The 21119-nt window shown below is 42.1% G+C and overlaps 1 protein-coding gene across 2 annotated transcripts; it reads right to left on the bottom strand.

Moving 5' to 3' along the window:
- Positions 1-14774: 14774 nt before the first annotated feature.
- pctp (phosphatidylcholine transfer protein) lies at positions 14775-20768 on the bottom strand. 2 transcript variants are annotated; one of them, XM_070981141.1, is made up of 6 exons: positions 20605-20768; positions 19296-19413; positions 17711-17757; positions 17375-17558; positions 17149-17216; positions 14775-15604 (listed from the first exon to the last, which is right to left on the bottom strand). In XM_070981141.1, the coding sequence occupies exons 1-6, from the start codon at positions 20731-20733 to the stop codon at positions 15530-15532; spliced, it is 621 nt and encodes a 206-aa protein (XP_070837242.1). In that variant the 5' UTR covers positions 20734-20768; the 3' UTR covers positions 14775-15529. The 2 variants fall into 2 exon arrangements, with proteins under 2 accessions (XP_070837242.1, XP_070837241.1); XM_070981140.1 differs by having other exon boundaries at positions 17375-17546; positions 17678-17757; positions 20605-20760.
- Positions 20769-21119: the final 351 nt, after the last annotated feature.

Raw genomic sequence — 21119 nt, 5'->3', positions numbered from 1 at the left:
ATTCAGCTTCCCAGACACTGGAGTATGAAAATAGTGGCTCAGAGACAGAGGCCCGGTACCCGACCCTGAGGCTGACTCACAGTTACAGTTTTCTATTTTTTCTGCCTTAAATGTGCGTCTGCCGCCAGCTGAGGTCTGCGAGTAAAGTTGGTGGGACGGCTGTTTGCCATGCTGTAACAATTAATTAGGAGTCACTCAAATTACCTGAGCGGTCAGGAGACAGTCAAGCGAGAAGCTCCCACAAAGAAAGAGGACCAAGCCGGACCACCCAGATCCGTCACAGAGCGCCGCCGCCGCTACAGGAATCATTTGAAAACAATAGCAAATAAAAATAATAGTGTCGTTAAGGCGAAGCACCTTGAAAACACTTAGAACAGCTAATCAGGCATCAGCTAATGGCACTGAATATAAAAAAACTTAACTTCAGCAACCATGTGAGCAGGTTTCAGAGCACTGATGGTGGCCTGACGGGGCAGAAAAGGTCATATATTTGAGGCTTTGTGCAAACTTCCACTCTGTTCCCTCCGGAGGTCTTAAAAATAACAATGGCACTCAATCTTCTGACGCTCGGCTTTGCAGACAGCAGCTCTTCTGCTCGGCCGATTCATTTCATACTGTAACGGATTCTCTGCAGCAACAAACAGGCCGATCCGGTGAGGACAGACGGGGAAGTGCCGACGGTGAGAGCTGAGGAGTCTGTGGTCGGGCTGTTTTTATTGTCTTTGGGACTCTTCCTGGCAGAGAGCCTGTTTCTGTGCTGCCTGATGGCACCTCCGCCGGGCTCTCTTCCTTTAACAAGGTGAGAAGTCTGCGCTCGCTGGCAGACGTTAACACTCTGGTAGTCATTAAGCTAAATAGAAAATTTATGTATCTGGCAAAATTGAGTTGTAGTCCCTTAAAATTGGAATCTTTGAGCTTCAACCCTTAAATATTGATACTCAGAGCCCGAACTGTTCGATTTCAAACATAATTTGTTTTTTGAGCCAAATTTCTCTTTTGCGCATCTATTTTTAAAATTCCTGCCTTGAATTTAGCAGTTTCCTCCACACAAAAGGAGGTTCTCCATCATGTTGTGTACTTAGAAACTGCAAGAAAAACACGCTGTTACTCATTAATCAGGCAGCTCTGCTTTTAAGTGAACTTACAGATTCAGAGTTTACTCCAAATAATTCACAAGTCATGACATTAGCTGTAACTTCCACTGGTGGAAAGCAACTCAGTACATTTACTCGACACTGGAATTAAGAAATGTGAGTTTCCTGTATTTTACCTAAATCTTTTTTTGAGAAATATTTTAGTTTTCACTTTACTTTTTTTACTTCACCACATTAATCTGACAGCTTTAGTTAATATTTACTTTAAAAATTAAGATTCTGGCACACAAAACAAATGAAAAGCCAATTAAATGTTATAAATTAAACAGTTCATACAAGTACAGCTGAAACAATGTCACTTAATCAATTAGACATGAAAAAAGTTGTTTTCCCTGTCCAATCATGTGATGTTTGATCTTCTCAGATGTTCGATTGGCTGCTTTTCCTCTCAATGATCTCAATGATCTGAATGTGTCTGTAATAATGTGGAGCTTTGGACTGTTGGTTGGACCAAACAAACATGGTGAAGGCGTCACTTTGGGCTCATTGTGACCACATTTCTCACTGTTTTCACAAAGTTTCCAAATCAAACGATCGATCGATGGATGAAGAAAATGATCAGCGGAAGTTAGATTCATATTCAAATGATGCTTCTCATTTTGGTCATTTCTTCTAAAATAAACTGATGTCTGATAAACTGCCTCCTGTGACGGTGATGTACATCCATCCAGCTGATTACTGGCTGAGGCTGAGGTGTAGTTGGAGGCTCTGGGGGGCTGACAGTGAATGATGTGCTGCCGGTCATTCAGCCGCTCTGAGATTGGCGTCTCCAGAGGCTTAAAGAGCAGAGGGGACACACAGGGGTCAGACTAAACAAAGCCCTGTCCACCGTGGCCTCTCTGAGGACTACAAAGGCCAAAGCTGCTCCTCTGAATCCACTTTGAGTCCAGACCCGCGCTCAGAGCAGGCAGCAGGTAAAACACTTAGAGCTCAGATTAGACGCTAACGCCTGCAATCAGTGCCGTATATTCTTTCTAGGAAATGACGAACACCCCGTCACTTCAAAGATGACCTTATCTGTCACATCAACGCTCGTTTAGAATGAACATTACAGGCCATTACAGTAATGGAGGCAAAAATAGATCAATAGTTACAATAACAGGAGGAAATGGATCAGAAAGAAAAACATAAAATTCACTATTTTGCTGTTTGATGTCTGGAGTGGCGACTTTTCCCGACTGTTTTTGGGAAACTGATGTTATTAAATGCATTCCTATTTAGATAATTGAAGGATCATGAAAGGATTTTGAGAAGACACATGGTCTCCTTTAAGTTCTGAATTGTGTCTCTCTTTACTGCCAAAACAACTATTTCGAAGACAGAAATTTGGATCATCGAAAATCTACTTCATTTAGGCCTAATTAGCAAATGATTGTTTAATATTTTCATTTTCTGACAAACTTTATGCTATTTTTATTAGCTTATATCAGCGTGAACAGACAGAAAATCTATGATATTAACTAGATATTTAACAAGAAAATGTTCTCAGACCTCCACCAAACAGCCAACGCTCGATACAAAACCCACAGTTCAACTACTGAATGAGTCCTCAACAAAAGCTCCTCTTCAGGAACAAAAACTCTCAGTCTGAGACTCAAAGGAACAGCTGGCTGGACTCTGTGGACGAGCTCTGAATCCTTCACGTTTCATTCAGGTAGGTTGTTGTTGCTGTTTGTGTTTAGACATTTAACAATGCTGTCATCTTCGGTTAAAAAAGGGCTCTGACATAACTGTTGTTTTCTCTCTGTACCAAAACTCACGTCTCTCCCTATGAAAAAATGTCAAGTGATACTCAGCCCTCGCTCTGCATCTTACGTAAGAAGGCCGTGAATAAAATGATAAGTACTGTGTGGTCCGAGAGCCAGGAAGACATCACTAACTCAAAATTAATCGAAAAAGAAATATGCATGTGAAGATAAAGGAGCTGGTTTTGATCTATGATACATCATGCAACAGTGAACATGGGGGGGGGGGGGGGGCAGCTACAGTTTCCATCCAGAGTTAAATTTTCTTTCAACAAGCTGAGGTCTGAGAGCGACTCATCCCCTGCTCATCGCGACTGTTTTCCTCCCATAACATTTGCACAGCTCAGGCTGCTGGTGAGTGTGTGCGTGTCCTCATTCTGCAGCATGTGTGCCACTGACAGCTCAGAGCAGCGGAGCTCAAACAAACTACAACATGTGGAATCATCCCACGTAAGAACGGCGGCACCAGACTCATCCAGACAAGCCTGAGTGTCGAGCTCTGTGAGAATCCAGTCTGCAGCTCGAATTCCTTTCAGCATTTGCGAGACGGCTTAATAACTGTAGAATTAAACTAATTACAAACACAAAGTTAACGGCGGCAGAGCTGATGTGCGCCAAGCTCGGGAAACCCTGAGAGCCTGGACCTCGGCCTATCTCCTGATTCCAAAAACAGCCTAACAAAATAAGCACATTTAATTGAGGTGGATTGAATAATTTATGTACACAAGTCTCATTTTGTTAACTTCAGCTTTGTTTGTGGATGCAGAAGCCAACGTGAAATCAATCAATCTGTGCAGATATGATTCTGCGAACGAACACCAAGCGAAGTGTGCGGCACCGTCGATTAAGACGCATTTTTCCAGGAAAAAGTCGAAGAGGCTGAATTTCTGTTGCCATGGCCGTGGCCATGAAACACGGTCGATCCCTGCCGGTGTGTGTGGATTCAAGGGCAAAGCCGTAACGAGCCGTGGCATTAATGACACTGCAAGATGTGCTGCGCCACAGCCCGGGTTACTGCCGTTAACCGGGTCTGTGATGGGCTCGTTTTTCAGGCACGTGTCCGAAAACAGCCGACGAAGAGCAGGATGCAATCATCACTGCAGAGCAGGGAGAGGATGAGGAGTCATTACTGCCATTGTATGGAGAGATCAGGTCAGGAGAGGCAGGGCAGAGCTTCATCTTTCATTTTCTGACTTCTTCTGCGAGCTCAGTCTGACAGGTTCAGCTGACATTTAACTTCTGCTTTTAACGGATAAAGCGATGCATTATGGGTTATCGTGAAGCAAATTAAAAAAGGATTTCGACATTTCCTGCAGCAGCGCGTGAATTATATCTATTACCAGTGATTTGATAGTGCGGAATGATAATAACTGTAATGTTGTCGCAGCCATTGTGTGTCCTCCCCCGACTCCCACCCTGTTTGTGAAACACGACGGCATGAGGGTGAGCGGCCTTTGATTCTGGGAATCCGTAAATCAGTCCACAGACTACAATGAGACATCTCATTTGAGGTATTTGTGTATTTTGGGTTTACTGGTCCCAAAATGCCCCCTATCCATCTCTGACCAACACAGCTTTTTTTTTTTTTTTTTTTTTACTAGGGAATACACTGTTGAGAAGTTTATAGAAGAGCACTTAAGTTCACAGACGGGTTTACGGCTGGCTCCGTGCGCTTGGTGCGAAATAACAAACATTTCTCTTAAAACTGTTTCACTGCTCAGTAGAAAGTGCGAGGTCATGGAGGCCCACACAGCAGAGGAGACGCTGAGATCCATATCAGCTCTCCTTCACGCTGTCAACACATACCGCAGCTCAGTGTCAGTTTGGGTTAATTTTATAATTACGGTGTAAAGCGCGGCATGCAACAAACCACAGACTGAAGGCTGATTAAGGCATTTCGAGAAAATTAGGTACGAAAATTATGTTACCAAGCAGGATTATATGTGAGAGCAAATAAATGTGTAGACTGTAAAAGGATGACACTCCACTGAGCAGCTGTTTGCACATCTTCATCTCTTAATTATGAGCCCGGGAGAATCAGCGTCTCATGCCAAGATGAGGACTAGCATCGGTTAAACAGGGCCGAGCACAGCAGAGCCTGAACACAACTGAAGAGGACTGCAGTAACTGCTTATTATGACCCACACTTCTATAAAAATAATGTGAGGATTTCAGCTTTTATTCCTCTTAAACAGAATCGCTGTCCACATCTCTCATTATTCCACTGCTTCAAATGGGTCTGGTCTTATATGGGTCAAGTCGACTTACAGACAGAATGACTCTTAATTGTTTACTGTATTCCTGTTAGCTTACACAAAGCAGTCGCTAGTTTTCTGTCCTCATTGGTATGACAAAAAACACAAATCAAAATCGTACTGTGTCAATAAGACCAAAAAAATGCAGTAGAAGCCAAAAAAGACCAGAGAGATTGAGAAATAACTGCACGCAAAACAACCAGCAAGAGTAAACCTCAACATATTTCAACATGGCTCCTGCTAACAGCTGCTGCAGCTTCCATGCTGACTGAAAATGGCGTCAATAACACAAAACTGCTCATACGCCCACAATGTCTGATTGGATAAACAAAATGACAGTTTAGTCTGATTATCAGGCCACTTGTCAAAGCCGCTCTGTGAGGCTGTGGGTGCGTTAAAGAAAGACCAAACAAGAGCAGGCACCGTTCATCAGAATAATAAAAAGATCACTACATATGCTGCATTTAGCACCAACAGATAAGCAGCTTTGTGCAAACGATGAGATTATTTTATACAATTTTACTAAAACCTGCCACTTTTCAGAAGCTGCTCACAAAAAGAAAAACGACACGAGTCGCAGGTCAAAAGTTTCCTTATTAAAGAGCAAACGCTGACATTGTTTCAGTGCAGGTTGAATATTCCTCTGCTGTTTCTTGAGGGGTTTTAGTTTGATTTAGTCTAATCCAAATAATCACTGCAGGTAAAGCTGAGCTCCAAGAAAAGCACTCGGACGGTGCCAGCACAAATCATGCTATTTATCATTCCTCGGTAAACATGTCTCTGCATTACATGCATTTTTAACCAACACCCTTATTTTCTGGACGCTTCACACCCTCTGCCATTTAAATAAGACGTTTAGCATATCGGCGCATACTCCGGTTTTAAGAAATAAAAAAGAAATACTGTGCAGGAAGGTGAGGATATAATTTAAGGTGTGGAAGATTCACTGATCAGCTCTTCACCTGGACATTGTGGAGAAATGTACGCGCTCGCTTCTCGTTATAATGTTTGCTGTTAAAACACATTTTAGGACGCGATGCTGCTCCGGGGAGGAAACGATGCATGCAGCTCTTTGGCTTATCACCAGAGAAGAACAGTCCTCCGACGACAGAGCGGAAAACTGACAAAGCTGAGAGAGAAAGCACAGATTCTTCCTCTCGGTATCCAAGAAGAAACGCTTCAGCTACTTTATGTTCAGCCGCTCATGCTGCTTTGTTTCAAGCTGCTGGCTGACTGCAGGTCTGGCCTGCTGATTGCAGTGATAGACATGGAGGAATCTGGTGCTGGCTGCCAGAAACCACAGAAGAAAAAGGAGAGGACCCTCAGTCTGCCGTCAGTCTGTGCCGGTAGGAGAGGTAAACACGAGTCGTCCCTCCTTGGTATGCAGGGCTTATGTTGGCCTGGAGAGGAGCTGCGACTCAGAGGAGGTGCCAGTCTGTGGTATGCTTGCTAGAAAACACAATTATTTTTAATGAACGCAGAAAAAACACCAGGAAAACAAATGGCTGGCGTTAAGCGCGCAGCCCGTGAGCACGACGGTTGCGCAATCAAATCCATACTAGTCCAGACAAGCAGCCGAGTTCAGCCTCTTAAATTTAGAAATGCATTCACTGTAAGCGTACTGTAAAGAGCTGGTCGTGTTAATTGCAGTGCATCTACCTCTCACTGTTCTGGAAACCACTAATGGAGAATGTTGTACTGCTTTCTTTCGCAAAAGCCTCGTACAAACAAGAGTGGAAGGAGCCAGCCTCACAGGAAAGACAGCCAAAGCATGTGGGCGATAAAACAGGTATCTGCTAAGCTTGACTCACGTCTCCAAGAACGTTTCCCCTTTATTTCTTACACTGACGACATCATTTAGCAGCAAACCCACTTTAAGAGACAGGCCTTTGATTGCTCTCTCTGAAGACATCTCACAGTACATGACATGTACAGAAGGACACACACAAAAAGAAGACACTCAATGCTAACGTGGGGAGATAAAGATCAATACAGCCTCTCTTCAGACAGGACAAGCTGCTGGTATTTTAACTGCTTTTGTGTGTTTTGTTGAATTTAAAAAGTATGGTTTCTTACCTGTGAATCTACATGTATGGATATAAAATTTGGCCGTAATAAAAATCTAATCATGCACACAGGTGTTTTTCTGTGTAATATTTTGCAGGAGACCAAACAAAATATTAATCCAAACCGAGACAAAACTCATCAATAACGTCTCAAACTGTCCTTCAAAACAGCTTTTTGCTGTAACTCACAGTCTGTGCTAAGTCTGGAAAGTACAGCAAATCTTTTTCTCTCACTTTTGGCCCCTCCGTCGACATTACACTGCTGTTTTTCACACCAAAGAACAGAGTTTTCTGAAAAATATCTCCAACTTCTGCCTCTGGTTTTTAGTGTCGACGATGAATAACCTGAGCTTTCAGAAAACAGTGTCAGCCCGATCAGGAGCTGTGCGTACAGAAAAGAAAACAACTTCCAGCTAATCTCTTCTTTTACGATCGCTTCAGCACCTTTGAGGTCATGAAAGATGATTCAATTGAGTTTCTGGTGAAGCATTTATGAGCCCAGAACATAAAAACATGTAAATGAGCACAGCTGAACTGTGAGTTGTGGCACAGTTTAGATGATCACGGAACAAGGACGGTTTTGTTGTTTGCCATCATAGACAGAATATTTAACCATTTTCCTCTTCAGGTGTTTCAATGAGATCTTTACGAAAACCAGCTGAAAAAGCTGTTTGGATGCACGTCGGTTTTAAAGAGTGAAAATCAAACATTATCTTTACGCCCCTGTGATCCAAAACGTCCAGCATAAACAGCCTCAGCCTGCAGGTGAGTGGCTGAGACAATATTGTGTGTTGGTCAAAGAGGCCATTCATTAAGCAGGTACACAATGCTGGCACTGTGGAGCGTCCCTCCGCCAAGAATGAGGATGGAAAAACTGCTTCGAGACAAATATTAAATCTGAGAGGCTTGTTTGTTTTCCAGCTGACAAAAATCTTTATTGAGATGTTACAGCGTAACGATAGCCGACATGTAAATGACAGCTGGAGAGTCGTAAAGTCTTGCGGCGAATGTATTTTTGTAAAAGGGGAAATATACAGTCGAATCCATAGCTGCGTTTAAGAGCAAAAAAAAAAGCCTGACCCTGTTGTAGTTTCCTAAATGCACACATAGATCATATCTAAATTACACCGCCTGAAGACAACTCCCTCTTTTATAGGAAACCACTCATCTGAATAACCACTTAAGCTCAGTACAGTTTGATGAATTATCTTCACTGAGGTTGAATTACCTCCAAATGTTCAGCGTTTGATTTACTCGACTGAAGGCTGGCGAGAGAAATACAGCTGTGCTGCAGCTACTAACGCCGGTCAACTGCCACGAAAATGGCATTATGTAACGCGTGGAGCCTGAAGACGAATGTCAGACAGACATCCAAACATTATCAACTGGGATCCGTCCAGGTTTTCTCTTTTTATTACGCTCAATACGCGTCCGCAGACAAGCTGAGCGTATTGATTGCTTGAGGTTGAAAGATTTGTAGTGCAAATAAAAACACTGAGGAAATCAGCCAAAAATGTCAACAACGAAAAAACTGTTTTTCTAACATGACAGCTCGTAATTTTATCACTGAGAACTACAGTGACAGAAAGCAAGAGGCTGTACTTTTCCATGTGGTTAAAAACGCTCTGAAACAGCACAAAGACGCTCAAACTACTGTTAAATGTTATCAGCGAGGAGGGACGCCTGGTCCTGTTCAAAGCTTTGTTAATGTTTTTAGTGTTTTCAGTTTCTATGTTGGTGCAGGGGGGGTTTTTTCATACCCAATGCTGCACTATCGTTGCACTGTGGAGCCCTGATACACACCAACAGCTTCCCGATGGCTGACCCGTGGGGGCCGGCGTCTTGGCCGGGTGTGGGGAGGTGAGAGAAAAGGCAGGATTTGAACTTCTGTCTCTTTTTTGCATTCTTGGCACTACTTCAAATCAATTTTGTGTGTAAAACGGAGTGCAGGTGCGTGAATGCCTGCGAGGACACACTCAAAGCGTGCACCGTTATCCTGATTTTGACGATTATCTGCCTGCTCTCAGCAGGCTTTAAGGCACCTCAGCCTCACCGATGAAAATCACGTTTTTAACCATAAAAAACACCATACAGACACGCTACCACGCATATCAATGAGGGACCATTGCCAAGCGTTCACCCCAATGACAGCCTCACAACCACAGATTCAGACAGCCAGAGCTCCACATGTCACAAACCTCAGGAGCCAATCCCATCAATTTGTCAGGCGGGGCGACGTCAAACGAGGGCTATCAGAGGAGAAGCCAGGTGTAGCTACATACCAGTATTTTACAAGCTAAGTCAGAATGACGGCAGAGACGTGTTCTGTTGTCGGTTGTAAAGTTGCAAAAGGAAAAATGGTGAGTCTTCATATTTCATTAAAGGATCTGAAAATCCCAGAGCCAAACTGGAGCCTGCGGTAACCTTTTTCCAGAGCTGTGTTTCACACTGAGGCTCCATCCATTTTTCCCGTTTTATCTGTTGACTGTTTCCAAACAAACCCACAGCGTGCTAAATAACGTTAGCCAACGTTAGCCTGCCGTGTTACCTGATGGTTCATAAATGCTGACAGGACAGTTTTTATGTCTTGACGGTGTCGATGAAGAAACGTTCCTCTGAACAGTTTGTCAGATAGCGAAGCTGCTGAAGAGTTTGTGTTTGATGATGTGACGTGTTTAGATCCACACGTGCATGACGGCAAAGGTGTAGAGCTACATGTCTAAATGGAAAAATCTGTATTTCTCATGAGTTTTATGGCTTCAATCAACGCCTGGAGATGGACTTCAATGGAAGGGACCAAAAATGAAATAATAACACATACTGCAAGATGTTAATTGATTCTACTTACACCGTGACGCTTGTGGTTTGGATGCAGGACCGTCGGCCGTCAGAGTGTCCTGACATCAGAGGAAACACCCGGATCTCCTTTCATTCTGTGACAGAGGGAAAAAAGAAATTCAAGCGCTGACACTGCTAGCTCCAGTTTTCCCTGTCTAAACAGGTCTCACGTTGAATCTGCATGTATAATGCAGCACAGGCCCTTCCACCAAAAAGCAGCTGATTAGCAGAGTGTAGAAAAAGCACACACATACACACAGAGCCTATTCAGGGTCAAGGATTCCCATGAGCCCACCAATATCTCTAATAGTAATCTATTAAAAATCACAAAAAAACCACGCTGAAAAATAGGTTTCCAAGCGGAGCCATTATTTTGTTACCTCTGGCAGACAGCGAGGCACCTGGGAAATCTGAGCTGACGTTAAGGGGGAGCAGCAGTCCAGCAGAAAAACTATATCACTTTCTTAAGCTAATTAGCCCGGTGTATTACCAATCAAAAGAGCCTCACTCTGAAACACAGCGGCCGGCCAAGAAATATATTTGTCTTCCATTTGTGAAAGACTGGCAGTGGAAAGACTCCAGGACTGAATATTATTCACCCAAGACATTCCAGGGGATAAAATGGTGCATTAAAGTGGGATCTAAGCGTCTGATTTTTGTCACTGCTACCACTGTTATTCCCAAACAAACGGATGAGAGCTCTGCTGAAACTCGATCTCACCGCTTCACATCCAATCAGTCAGTTAACGTGTAACGTCGGCACCGGACTCAAACCTTTTGACATCATTACATTAATAACTCACTTTGCTCCAAACTACAAAAACAATTTCTGTTTGAACATTTCAACTTAAACTTTCCTTGAAGGCAGCAGTTATCTTCGGTTTACTTTTACCATACTTAAGGTTTCATCACAACGTTACTGAATGCAAAAGTGCAAAATTGGAACATTTTTTATTAAACTTGTGTAGTTTCCAAACTGTCTTTGTTTATATCATCAAATATATTCAAAGTCTTATATTTAAGTGAACTAATTTCTGATATTCTAAGATCTGCTGTAAGATACAGAGTGTTTTTCACCCTTGATGCTGGCTCAATCCAGCTTTATATGTTCAGTGTATTATTTATTTTCTTCAGTTTCCTGTCAATATATTGTGACATATTTACATATCTGACCCATGAATCAGACCTACAGAGTGAATTTACTGCAAGATTAAATATGACAGACACATATCACACTATTTATCACTGACTGCATATGTTCAAAACTCAACTGCAGACACCTGAACTGTTAACAAATCACTGCACTAAGAGAAGTGAGGCTGTCTTCATGTATTCAAACCACAGCAGGCCTTCAAAGAATCAATGCATGACTTCAACCAGCAGAGGGCGTAAAAACATCACACATCTGTCTGAGCTGTTCAACTTTGGTGCTCATGTGTCCTCAATCACAGCTGCCTTCTATTGTTTTATATATAAAACCAATGAGCAGATAAATATTAAATGGAAAAATCTTCATCTGAAGAGCTAAAGAAACAGCTCATGAAGTTACTGCAAAGTTATTTGAAATGATGTCCTCTGTTGTTAATGAAAGACCAGGAACTCAAGCAGGGAAAGACAATATATTGATCCAGAACAGAGTTGACGTAAAGATCCAGCCACCATCGAGGCAGACAGACAATAAAGGAGGGGATGAAACACAACTGGCCACCAAAACCATCAGCGAACCACCAGCAGAGTGACCTCATAGGAAACGATGAACTTCTTCTTCCCTCAGGAAACATCTGAGCCAACACTTCAGTTTCACAACTGATCAGCAGAGGAAAAAAAACAACGGGGAAGTGGTGGGAGGGCGTGTCACGGCGTGGTGAGGGGTAAAGGTTTCACTTTTAACTCTGTGGTAGAGGAGTAATCAGGAGGATTATAGAGGCAACAAGGAAGTGACCCTGTAATTCATTATTTCCACTGAGGACTCCTCAGAGGCAGCGAGTGGTGGGCTTGTGCTGTGCATCATCAAAGATCATCCACCTCTGACAGACATGGTGGTATCTGACTGATGATGTACTGTGATCAGTCAGTGCTTGCAGTTCAAAGCTCTGAGCCTAAAGTGACTTCAGCTTTATATTCGCATCCAATTCCAAACACAAACACCAAACAGTACCATGAGGATTCGCTGATTTCTTCCATTTTCTTTACTATAAATTGAATAACGTTGGATTTTGGACTGTTTGTCCAATGCCAGCTTTAGACCACATGACATCTTCGTCTGTTAAGATGGTCATTGTGTCAGAGTCATAAATTCTTGGCCTCCAGGAACAACTATGTAAACAAACAATGGTGGTCTGTGTGTGATACTGGCTATCTCATGCTCAGAAAAGCCTAAAAAAAAACAATGACAAAACATTGTGGAAGACTAAAAACTTCTAACAGACAAGTCATCTTATCAGGACATCAGATATACTCAACTGGAAACAGTACAAATATTCAATATACTAAATGTTTAAGCTCATCAGCTTCACTGACTTGTAAATATCTGCTTATTCTGAATTTGAAGAAGCAACACATTTCAAACAAGTTGGGACAGGACCAACAAAAGACAGAGAAAGATGCTCCAAAAACACCTGTTTGATATTCCCACAGGTAAACAGGTGCATTGGTAACATTGGTATCATGACTGGGTGGGTAAATAAGTGCGTTTAAGCATTTAGATGCTTAAGCAAAAGACAGCAACATATCTCCAGGTAAGGGAACATGTTTGGCACAGACGTCATCATTATCACCATCATCATCATCATCATTATTATTTTTATGTATCCTACCAGCATGCCCGCTGTTTGTTTGCCTTAGCGCTGAAACTTCGAAAGCCGGTTAAAAACCGTTTGATATAGAGGCACAAACTGGAGCTAGCCAAGCAGCAAACAACCAAACATTTCATATAAAGTTAATTACACCCGCCAAAAAGTTTATCAAGTAGTGACAAAACATACCTGTTCACCCTCTACAGTTATTAGCTTCACAACATGCAGCAAGTAAATCGTTAAAACGACGGTTGTGTAACGTTAAACTGCCGAACTCGGTCAAGCTAACTCGTCAGTTTGGCTAGCATTAGCAATGTATGGCTTTACTGTCTGAGGCGACAAACGGGTGTGTAAAGCTGAAGTCTTTCGGCTTTTAAAAGAAAGCTTATAAAAAAAGCCAGAAAGACTTCAGCTTTTAAACGAAGTCGTTTAATCAACGGTTGTGTAACGTTAAACGGGTCTCGGTTAAGCTAACTAGCCAATTTGACTACCATTAGCAATCGACAGCTTTGCACACCTGTTTGTCATCTCCAGACGACAAACAGGTGTGTAAGGCTAAAGTCATTCAGCTTTTAAAACATGGCTGTCCCATTACATTTGGCCTGAGGGTGTATTTTATCACAGAAGGTTTATTTTTGTCACAAACAGCTATAAACATAAGGAGTAGCTAGCATACCACAGAGTTAGCTACACATTAGCAGTGGTAAGGTGGCTAGCTTACCAAAGTTTGGGTCTTAACAGCAAATCCGGTTTGGCTGTTTAAATAAATCAAATTATACATTTACTGTGTCCATTAATCGGTGAAAATATTCTAACTTTAATGCAATTCAGCTCACTGTCGGCTCTTACCTGCAGCAGCACCTCCTCCTGGTCAGGTTGTCTGTGGCTGTAAGGACCACGCAGGTAACCAGGCTGTCTTTATTTGTGCCTGTTCGAATCCAAACGTTAGTAAAGAAGGGTTTTCTTCACATATTCAGTCTGTGATCATGTTGAATGCTCAGTGTTTGTATCAGATGTGAATCAGGCTGTGGGAGTTAGATTGGAGGTATTTTGAAGTAATTAAGAAAACGTGTAATTTTAAATTATTCTGAGGCTGCAGTGCTGAGCAAATAAACTGAGACATCTGGAATTACTGATGAAGAAATTAGAATTAGACTTTAACTAAATTGAAATGCATTTACTTTGTTTTTTCTGCTACAGCATACAGATCTGTGTTCTCTGCTCAGAAAAAAATGTTTATATTTAATGCAGACCCCTAATAGAGCTGAAAATAACAAACATCACTGCCAGCACATCAGGTCCGCCTTTCCATCGTGATCCAGTGGGTAACTCTGTCTTATTGCTTAGAAATACCAAATATTGACAGTTTTGCTTTTGCTTCATGTACTTTTGCTGCTGTGATATCAAATCTGCTGGAACCTTTTGTGCACTTCAACTTAACTGACAGTCCACTCGGTTTTCACCCACCTGAACTGAAAACATTCACCTGTTCAGAACCGAGACGTCCAACATCAACAATCGAGCTAAAACAACTGACCTGCATGAGTCAAATAGTGTTCATAATTTTGGAGGGTGCAGTTTGTGGTGCTGTTGAATTCCACTTAAAATGGTGTTTCTATTACTTTTCTATTTAAATGAATGATGGCAGGCTAATAACAGAACAGCTCTCTGTATAATTCAGGGAGTTTTCTGAACATTATGCATCTCATGAAGGATAAACTGCAGGACTGTTGTCTTAGACTGTGATTTGTTTAATTATTGAACCTAATAAACCCTCAAACGCTGCTTTTCCTGGCAGTGATTAGTGTTTGCGGTGGTACCCATGGTGCTGTAACATCCCACCTGTAAGACACGACAGCACACACTGATCTTGTTAAGATGACGATATTATGATGGTTAATGTGAGGAAACAGACAGTACTAAATTTCACATAAAATTTTATTCATTTCAATAACATCAGTATTACACAGTAATAGACTTTTCATGACCAGATTAAACAATTTTCACCTGCACTGCACGGTGTTATCTCAGACTGTTTCCATAATAAATCAGCATAGAGCATCATAACCTGACTTGTCATGACCCCAAAGAAAGAAATCACAAGAAGATCATCGAGCAACATTCCTCTAAAAGAGCAGATTGTCACTTCATTATAACAAATGAGTGAACTCCAGTGAGCTGACAAGGACAAAAACAGGCAATAAATCAACTTCTATTGCATCGGTCACATGAAATGTGATGGTAAACAGATTTAACACAAGGCGAAGTGATGAAATCTTATGCAAAACGCTGCAATTACAACTAATGGTTGTTTCATCACAGAGGATCTGAAGAAATAATACAGTACATCTGAGTGTTTTGTACAAACATGAAACAAAGCTTTAAAAATATTCTATGAAAGCTCCTTCGTCCTGGAGGGACGGGAGCTTACAGTGATTGCACAGGAAAGACAATACAGGATTAGTTAATACAGCACAATGGAACAGAATTGATTTCACTCCAGCCTATAAATGAGGGCGGCCGGTCATGCACATCATGCCTGAGTGAACCGCATGCTACAGCGACGAGTAGCAGCCCGACGCAGAGGAAGCAGATCTGATCGAACATCAGAACAGCTCCCAGCACTAAACCAAGAGGAACGAAGCTGAGCCCGTGTGCGTGAGCCGCCGCCTGCGCTCATTTCTTCTGGCAGTAGCTGCTGTAGTTGCTGCAGGCCTTCTGCATGTCTGTTAAGAAACCTGGAACGCCGGTCTGTGCAGGACAAACACACAAAGTGAGCGTCATGAGCGCATGTGCCAAGAAGACCCACCCAGGAGGGGCAGCGACGATGCTGACATCACCCTGCTGCACATCTGCTAACAATAATGATGGCAGCAGGCGGAGGGCCAGAGCCGAGGCCTGGGACTGAACCCTTTTAACACCCTCTTTAAAGAGATCTGCTCGAGCAGGTCAACGACGAACATGTGCACATCCTGAAACCGGTTTGTTCTCCGCTTCCACGTCAGTGAAAGCTTACCGAATGCACGCCTGAATGCATTGTGTCGTCAAATACTTCTGTCTCACTGTCACTTTCAGGCTTTGTCCAACGTGCAAATTCTGTTTCAAGGATTTTAACAAGGTTGTCCTCCAACCCTGAGCAACAGCTGGCGAGTGGTTTGTCTTCAGGAACACAGCAGCTACATCTCAAAGCACATTTCTGTCCGTGTTGGCCATCTGTGTGTGTGTGTGTGTGTGTGTGTGTGTGTGTGTGTGTGTGTGTGTGTGTGTGTGTGTGTGTGTGTGTGTGTGTGTGTGTGTGTGTGTGTGAATAAATCTGTTGCTAGGCTACAGTGCCGTCCAATCAAGAGCAATCAGGTATGCAAACAGGAAGTCACTGTAGCCTCACAAACTAGCATAGCTTTCAAAAATTACAGCTTTAGAGGCGCAAAAGATCTTTTGTGTATTTAAGTTTGACTTTGTTTTATGTATATCTGCACACATGGAGACAAATGTGTGTTTCAAACAGTTCAGAATGAGTGGGAAATGTTGGATTATGCTAAGCTAATTTACGTTATTTAGTCATTGAATCAAATGTTGGGGCAAAGTTTTGTTTTTGAAAAAAAAAACAAAAAACTTGAGATTTACATCACAATCAAACAAGTTTCAGGCCAGACATGTCGACCATACGCCATATTACTTCATAACATGACTCTAAACAGGCGTATTAGCAAGCTAACATTAGCTTAGCATGTTGGTAGTTAGCTACTCTTATCTCATCGTCAAGCTTGAATTTACAAACAGTTCTCGGAGGGGGACATGGTATACCTACAATAAGACTGAGCTGAGAGGTTTGCTGTGATGCACCGTTTTGTTGAAGACAAAGAACAAAGAAGAAGAAGTGGAGCTGTTCTCTTCCTGCTGTGGATGGAGTCTTAGAGTCACATATGTCTGGTATCAATACGCAGCCACCTCCTCAATGTTTTACACCCCGAGGCTGCTTTTTCTTTCCCTCATGCAGCCAAGGGAGCATAATCCCCAAAGGCAGCCCCTCAAATCACATAAATCCCCGTCTTTGTTCAGAAATATCTCCAGATGAAGCTGATTTACATCAACTGAGCTCATTTCATTCTACTGTAAATGACGCAAACGTTACATGGGAGACTTGTCGCTCACTTTAGTGATAATTTACATGAGAATAAAACAACTTCGAGACTCAAATCCGCACTTTTAATGAAACCTGGATTCAAACCAGTCACATGATCCCAAACAGGAAGTCTTTTGTTTGTACCTACTGCAGTAAGCATGCATGCACTCACCTTCGCCGCCCAGTTCACCAGCCAGTTGGGGATCATCCCGCCGGGGTTGTCGAAGTAATTCATGAAAACTGAAACAAAGCACATGTTCATTCCTGATATCAGGGCTGCAGCTTGTGACCCTACAATCCCTCAACTGTTTGACATCTTTTCTGTTAATTTCACTCGTGATCTTTGTGTAATTTAGATTTTTATAGCGTTGTCATTATGTTCCCTTGTCACGCCATACCTCTACTTCCACCGGCTCCATCGCTCTCCAGGGCGACGCTCTGCTTGTAGTCTTTGACCCGCAGCACGCCGCTCTTCTCTCCACACGCCGTCTCTGGAGAACTTCTGGCCAGGATCACCCAGATCTTCCTGCCGTCCACATCCAGGTCTCTGCGCTCCCTCATGTACACGTACTGAAGTTTGAGCTGTTAGGGAAGAGTCTCACTCCATTAGAGCCTGACTCCATCTCTGTAAACCTTATTTGATGCTCAGAGGGAAACACAGAGAACTGGACTGGGTGTGTTTGTGTGGACCAGAAGGATACGTCTCTGTTTGACAGAGGAAAAGGGTATTTTACTTCCCAGTAGATTGCAGTCTGTCCATTGAAGTCCTTCTCATAGAGCTCTGGACAAAACAAGAGAAAAACAGCAGCTGTGGGTGGATGAACACATGATGCACTGAACTGATTGTAATGGTTTCTGAAAGGAAAGGTGACGACAAATGAGATCTGTTTTCATAAAGTTACACTTGAAAAACAGCTGATGAGTACATTTGAACAAACACTATGCAGTTAGAAATAATCATAACTGGCTAAAAATGTTTCAGTTAAGCACCAGCTGCTAAATAGATTTGAGAAACTTTAAATGAGCCAACAAAGACGCACTTTAACAGGACGATGTCCAGGTGTTAATGTCTCCTTTAACACGTGGTCCGACTGATGGTCTTCTATAGCAGTTTAACTGACTAATCGATCTCCTAACATGCCCCCTTTGGAGCAGTACCTGTATATATATTTACTGCAGTTGTTTTATGATTGTTGTAGTTTTTCTATGATCAGTTTACTTCTAAACAAGCTAATGTTGCGCTAGCTGTTTGAGGCTAACTTTGTGCTAATAAAACTGATAACATTCCCTTTGTTTTTACTTTTACAGAGACATAAATATACCCATGATGCCCTGGATTAGCTTGCACCTGCTAAATCCATGACCAAAATTAAACATTCTTAGAAACTTCAAGCGCGTCTCAAACTAGTATTTTACTCAGTCTAATTACTAATCAGGCTGCAACATTAATTCTTAAACGTCTTAGCGAGTAAAGACTCTAAGTATATCTGTTGCTAGGAAACATCTGCAGCACTGACCAATCAAGAACAATCAGTTATGTAAACAGGAAGTCAGTGTAGCAGCACAAGCTAGCATAGCTTTCAAACATAACGGGTTTTACACAGAAAGATGTGTTTCAGAGTAAGTAGCAGTTAATGAGGTGGAAATGGATTATGCTAAGCTAACTTATGTTATTTACTTGTTTAAAGATTTGTTTTTATAGAAAACTTAAAGATTTGCATCATTATTAAACAAATTTCAGGTCAGACATGTCGACCGTACTCCATATTACCTCATGACGTGACTCTAAACAGGCACATTAGTAAGGTAATCTCTACATAACGACTACATGAAAACAAAGCTAAGTCTACATATTCTTGGAGGGGGAGACACCATGAATACAGTAAGACTAAACTACCAACACAGACGACAAAACTATCCCAAAAAACAACACATTTTAGTGGAAAAAGCTACTTCAAACTACGTCTAAACTAATGTCAGCTAGTGCATGTGATTCCATCTGGATTCATGTTTGGCAGACTGAGCTACAGGACAGTATGTGTCTACAGACGAGGACAATAATATGTTACCTGCTGGTTACTGTAGAGGCATGAAGACAAGGAGACGCAGAGCATTATTTCAAGACAAGAAGATCTAAGAAGACCCACGGAGGGGCCACACGAGATACAAATAAGTCATTTATCCAGGATGGATGTAGGAAAGAACAAGATGTCACTGAGGAGAGTATGAGGACATATTCTCAGGCAGGAGAAATGAGGGAAAGTTGATTTGGATGGCAAGGACAATGACAGTGTGGACCTGGCCTTACTGGTTTTTTACCTTTTGCATAGCTATCCCAATGTTTCCGATACGTCAAGTCCATGTAGACATCTGCACACAGCTCTGGAGTGCAGGTGGTGAGCCCACCAAAGACTTTGTACTCATAAAGTCCAGTTTCCTGCAAACAGCACATGAAAGTTCTCTCGTCCAAATGCAGGCTACACGCCACACCCACAGTATGAAACTAATCCCAAAGCACACAACTCTGATTAGAGCCAGTCTGTTACGCGCTCCGAGCGAGGAAGTGCGTTGGATTTGATTCAGAAACAGGCCTGAGCATGCTTTTCTGTTCAAAAACTGCATTGACTTTGTGGCTGAATGTCCGGCTGCTTGAGGAGACAGTGAAGTCACACCAAACTCCATTGACAAAAGCATCACTTTAAGGTGGCCTTGTTCTCCTTTGGCAGTGGGCAGAAAGCAAAACTACTGAGAGAGTGGTGTGAGACTGTGAGAGACACCCTTAAATACGGTCTTCTTGATAATTATTAGGACTTTCTGGAGACTTTCTGTCCCCTCACATCAAATATAAAAACGCTAAGGATGACTGGTCACAGGTCAGTGTTAGCAGAATTGAATCCAATGAAGAAACAAGAAAAAATATTTATACAAGATACAATATAGAAACAAATTCCAATGAACTATAAATGTGTTTAATCAGATTTTTTTTAGCGAATGAAACCTCATAAAAACAGCACATTGCAAAAATATGGTCACATTACATTAGTTATTAATTTTCAGTTTTGTGTCACTTAAAAGACATTATTCAAGAGCAGTGAGGCAATGGAGAGAATTCACGCAGTTATTTTCCGTTTTCTTTTTGAATGCATGAAGTTTTAGGTTACAATTTAGTTTGAATATTTATTATTGTTATTGTAATTTTTTTGAGAAAATGAATGAAAAGCTGCTGCCTTGATGTGTCCTGTGTATGCCGATTTGAAGAGTGGCTCATTCTGATTTCAGAAATGTATTCAGCCCGGTTAGATAAAGCATGCGATTGTGTCCATGGAAGAGGAAATATTAAAATGATAGTTCTGTGAAGGGAGTTTGGTTTGACCGGTTTCTGGTGCAGCTCTCAATTTCCGGAAATTTCCCGTGTTGGCCGCTCGGAGCTCACTGCTGAGACGTTTAATAATGTTATTAATAAATGAATTACATTACAGGTATCAATCTCACTTAATGTTTGGACAGGACAGGAAATCAGTGATGACACTGAAGCTGCAGCAGCGGAGCACCAAACCGATCCGATTCATTCAGTCAGCCCGCAGCCGTCCTTCCGGCTGGAAAAGCCGCAGTTTTGTGGTTTTTGTACCTTATCATAGAGCCGGTAGATTTTGACTCCCATCGTCTCGGTGAAGAGCTCCCATCCTCCCTCCAGCTGCGGCTCGTCCAGCTCTTTCCAGGCGTCCTGAAACTCCTCATCGGTGAACGGCAGCGACATGACGGCTCCTTCACGACACCTTTCACAAAGCTCAAGAAGGTACGCACCGAGCTTCCGGTCCCGCCTTTCATAATAAAAGACGGAGTGATTGATGGCTGCACATGTTGGTTTTTCTTCACAGTGTATCAGCAACAATCCGAAATGGAAAGTAAGTGTACAGGTAAAGTAAGTACATTGATTAAAGTACTGTACAGTTTTGAGTTAATTAAACTTTACTTGAGTATCCTACATTTACAGATTCCACTTTACTAGTTCCTTCACGACCAAATACAACAATAACAAAATCCATCAACAGTAATAATATTCCAATAATATAATATTAGCCATGCTTATTTAAAAGTACTATTCAAAACTCTCACATGGCTCACTTTTACGTTTGGTACTAC

The sequence above is a fragment of the Chaetodon trifascialis genome, chromosome 15, assembly GCF_039877785.1.
Source record: "Chaetodon trifascialis isolate fChaTrf1 chromosome 15, fChaTrf1.hap1, whole genome shotgun sequence".
Taxonomy (NCBI): Eukaryota; Metazoa; Chordata; class Actinopteri; order Chaetodontiformes; family Chaetodontidae; genus Chaetodon; species Chaetodon trifascialis.
This window is presented reverse-complemented; position numbering and strand designations above follow the sequence as displayed.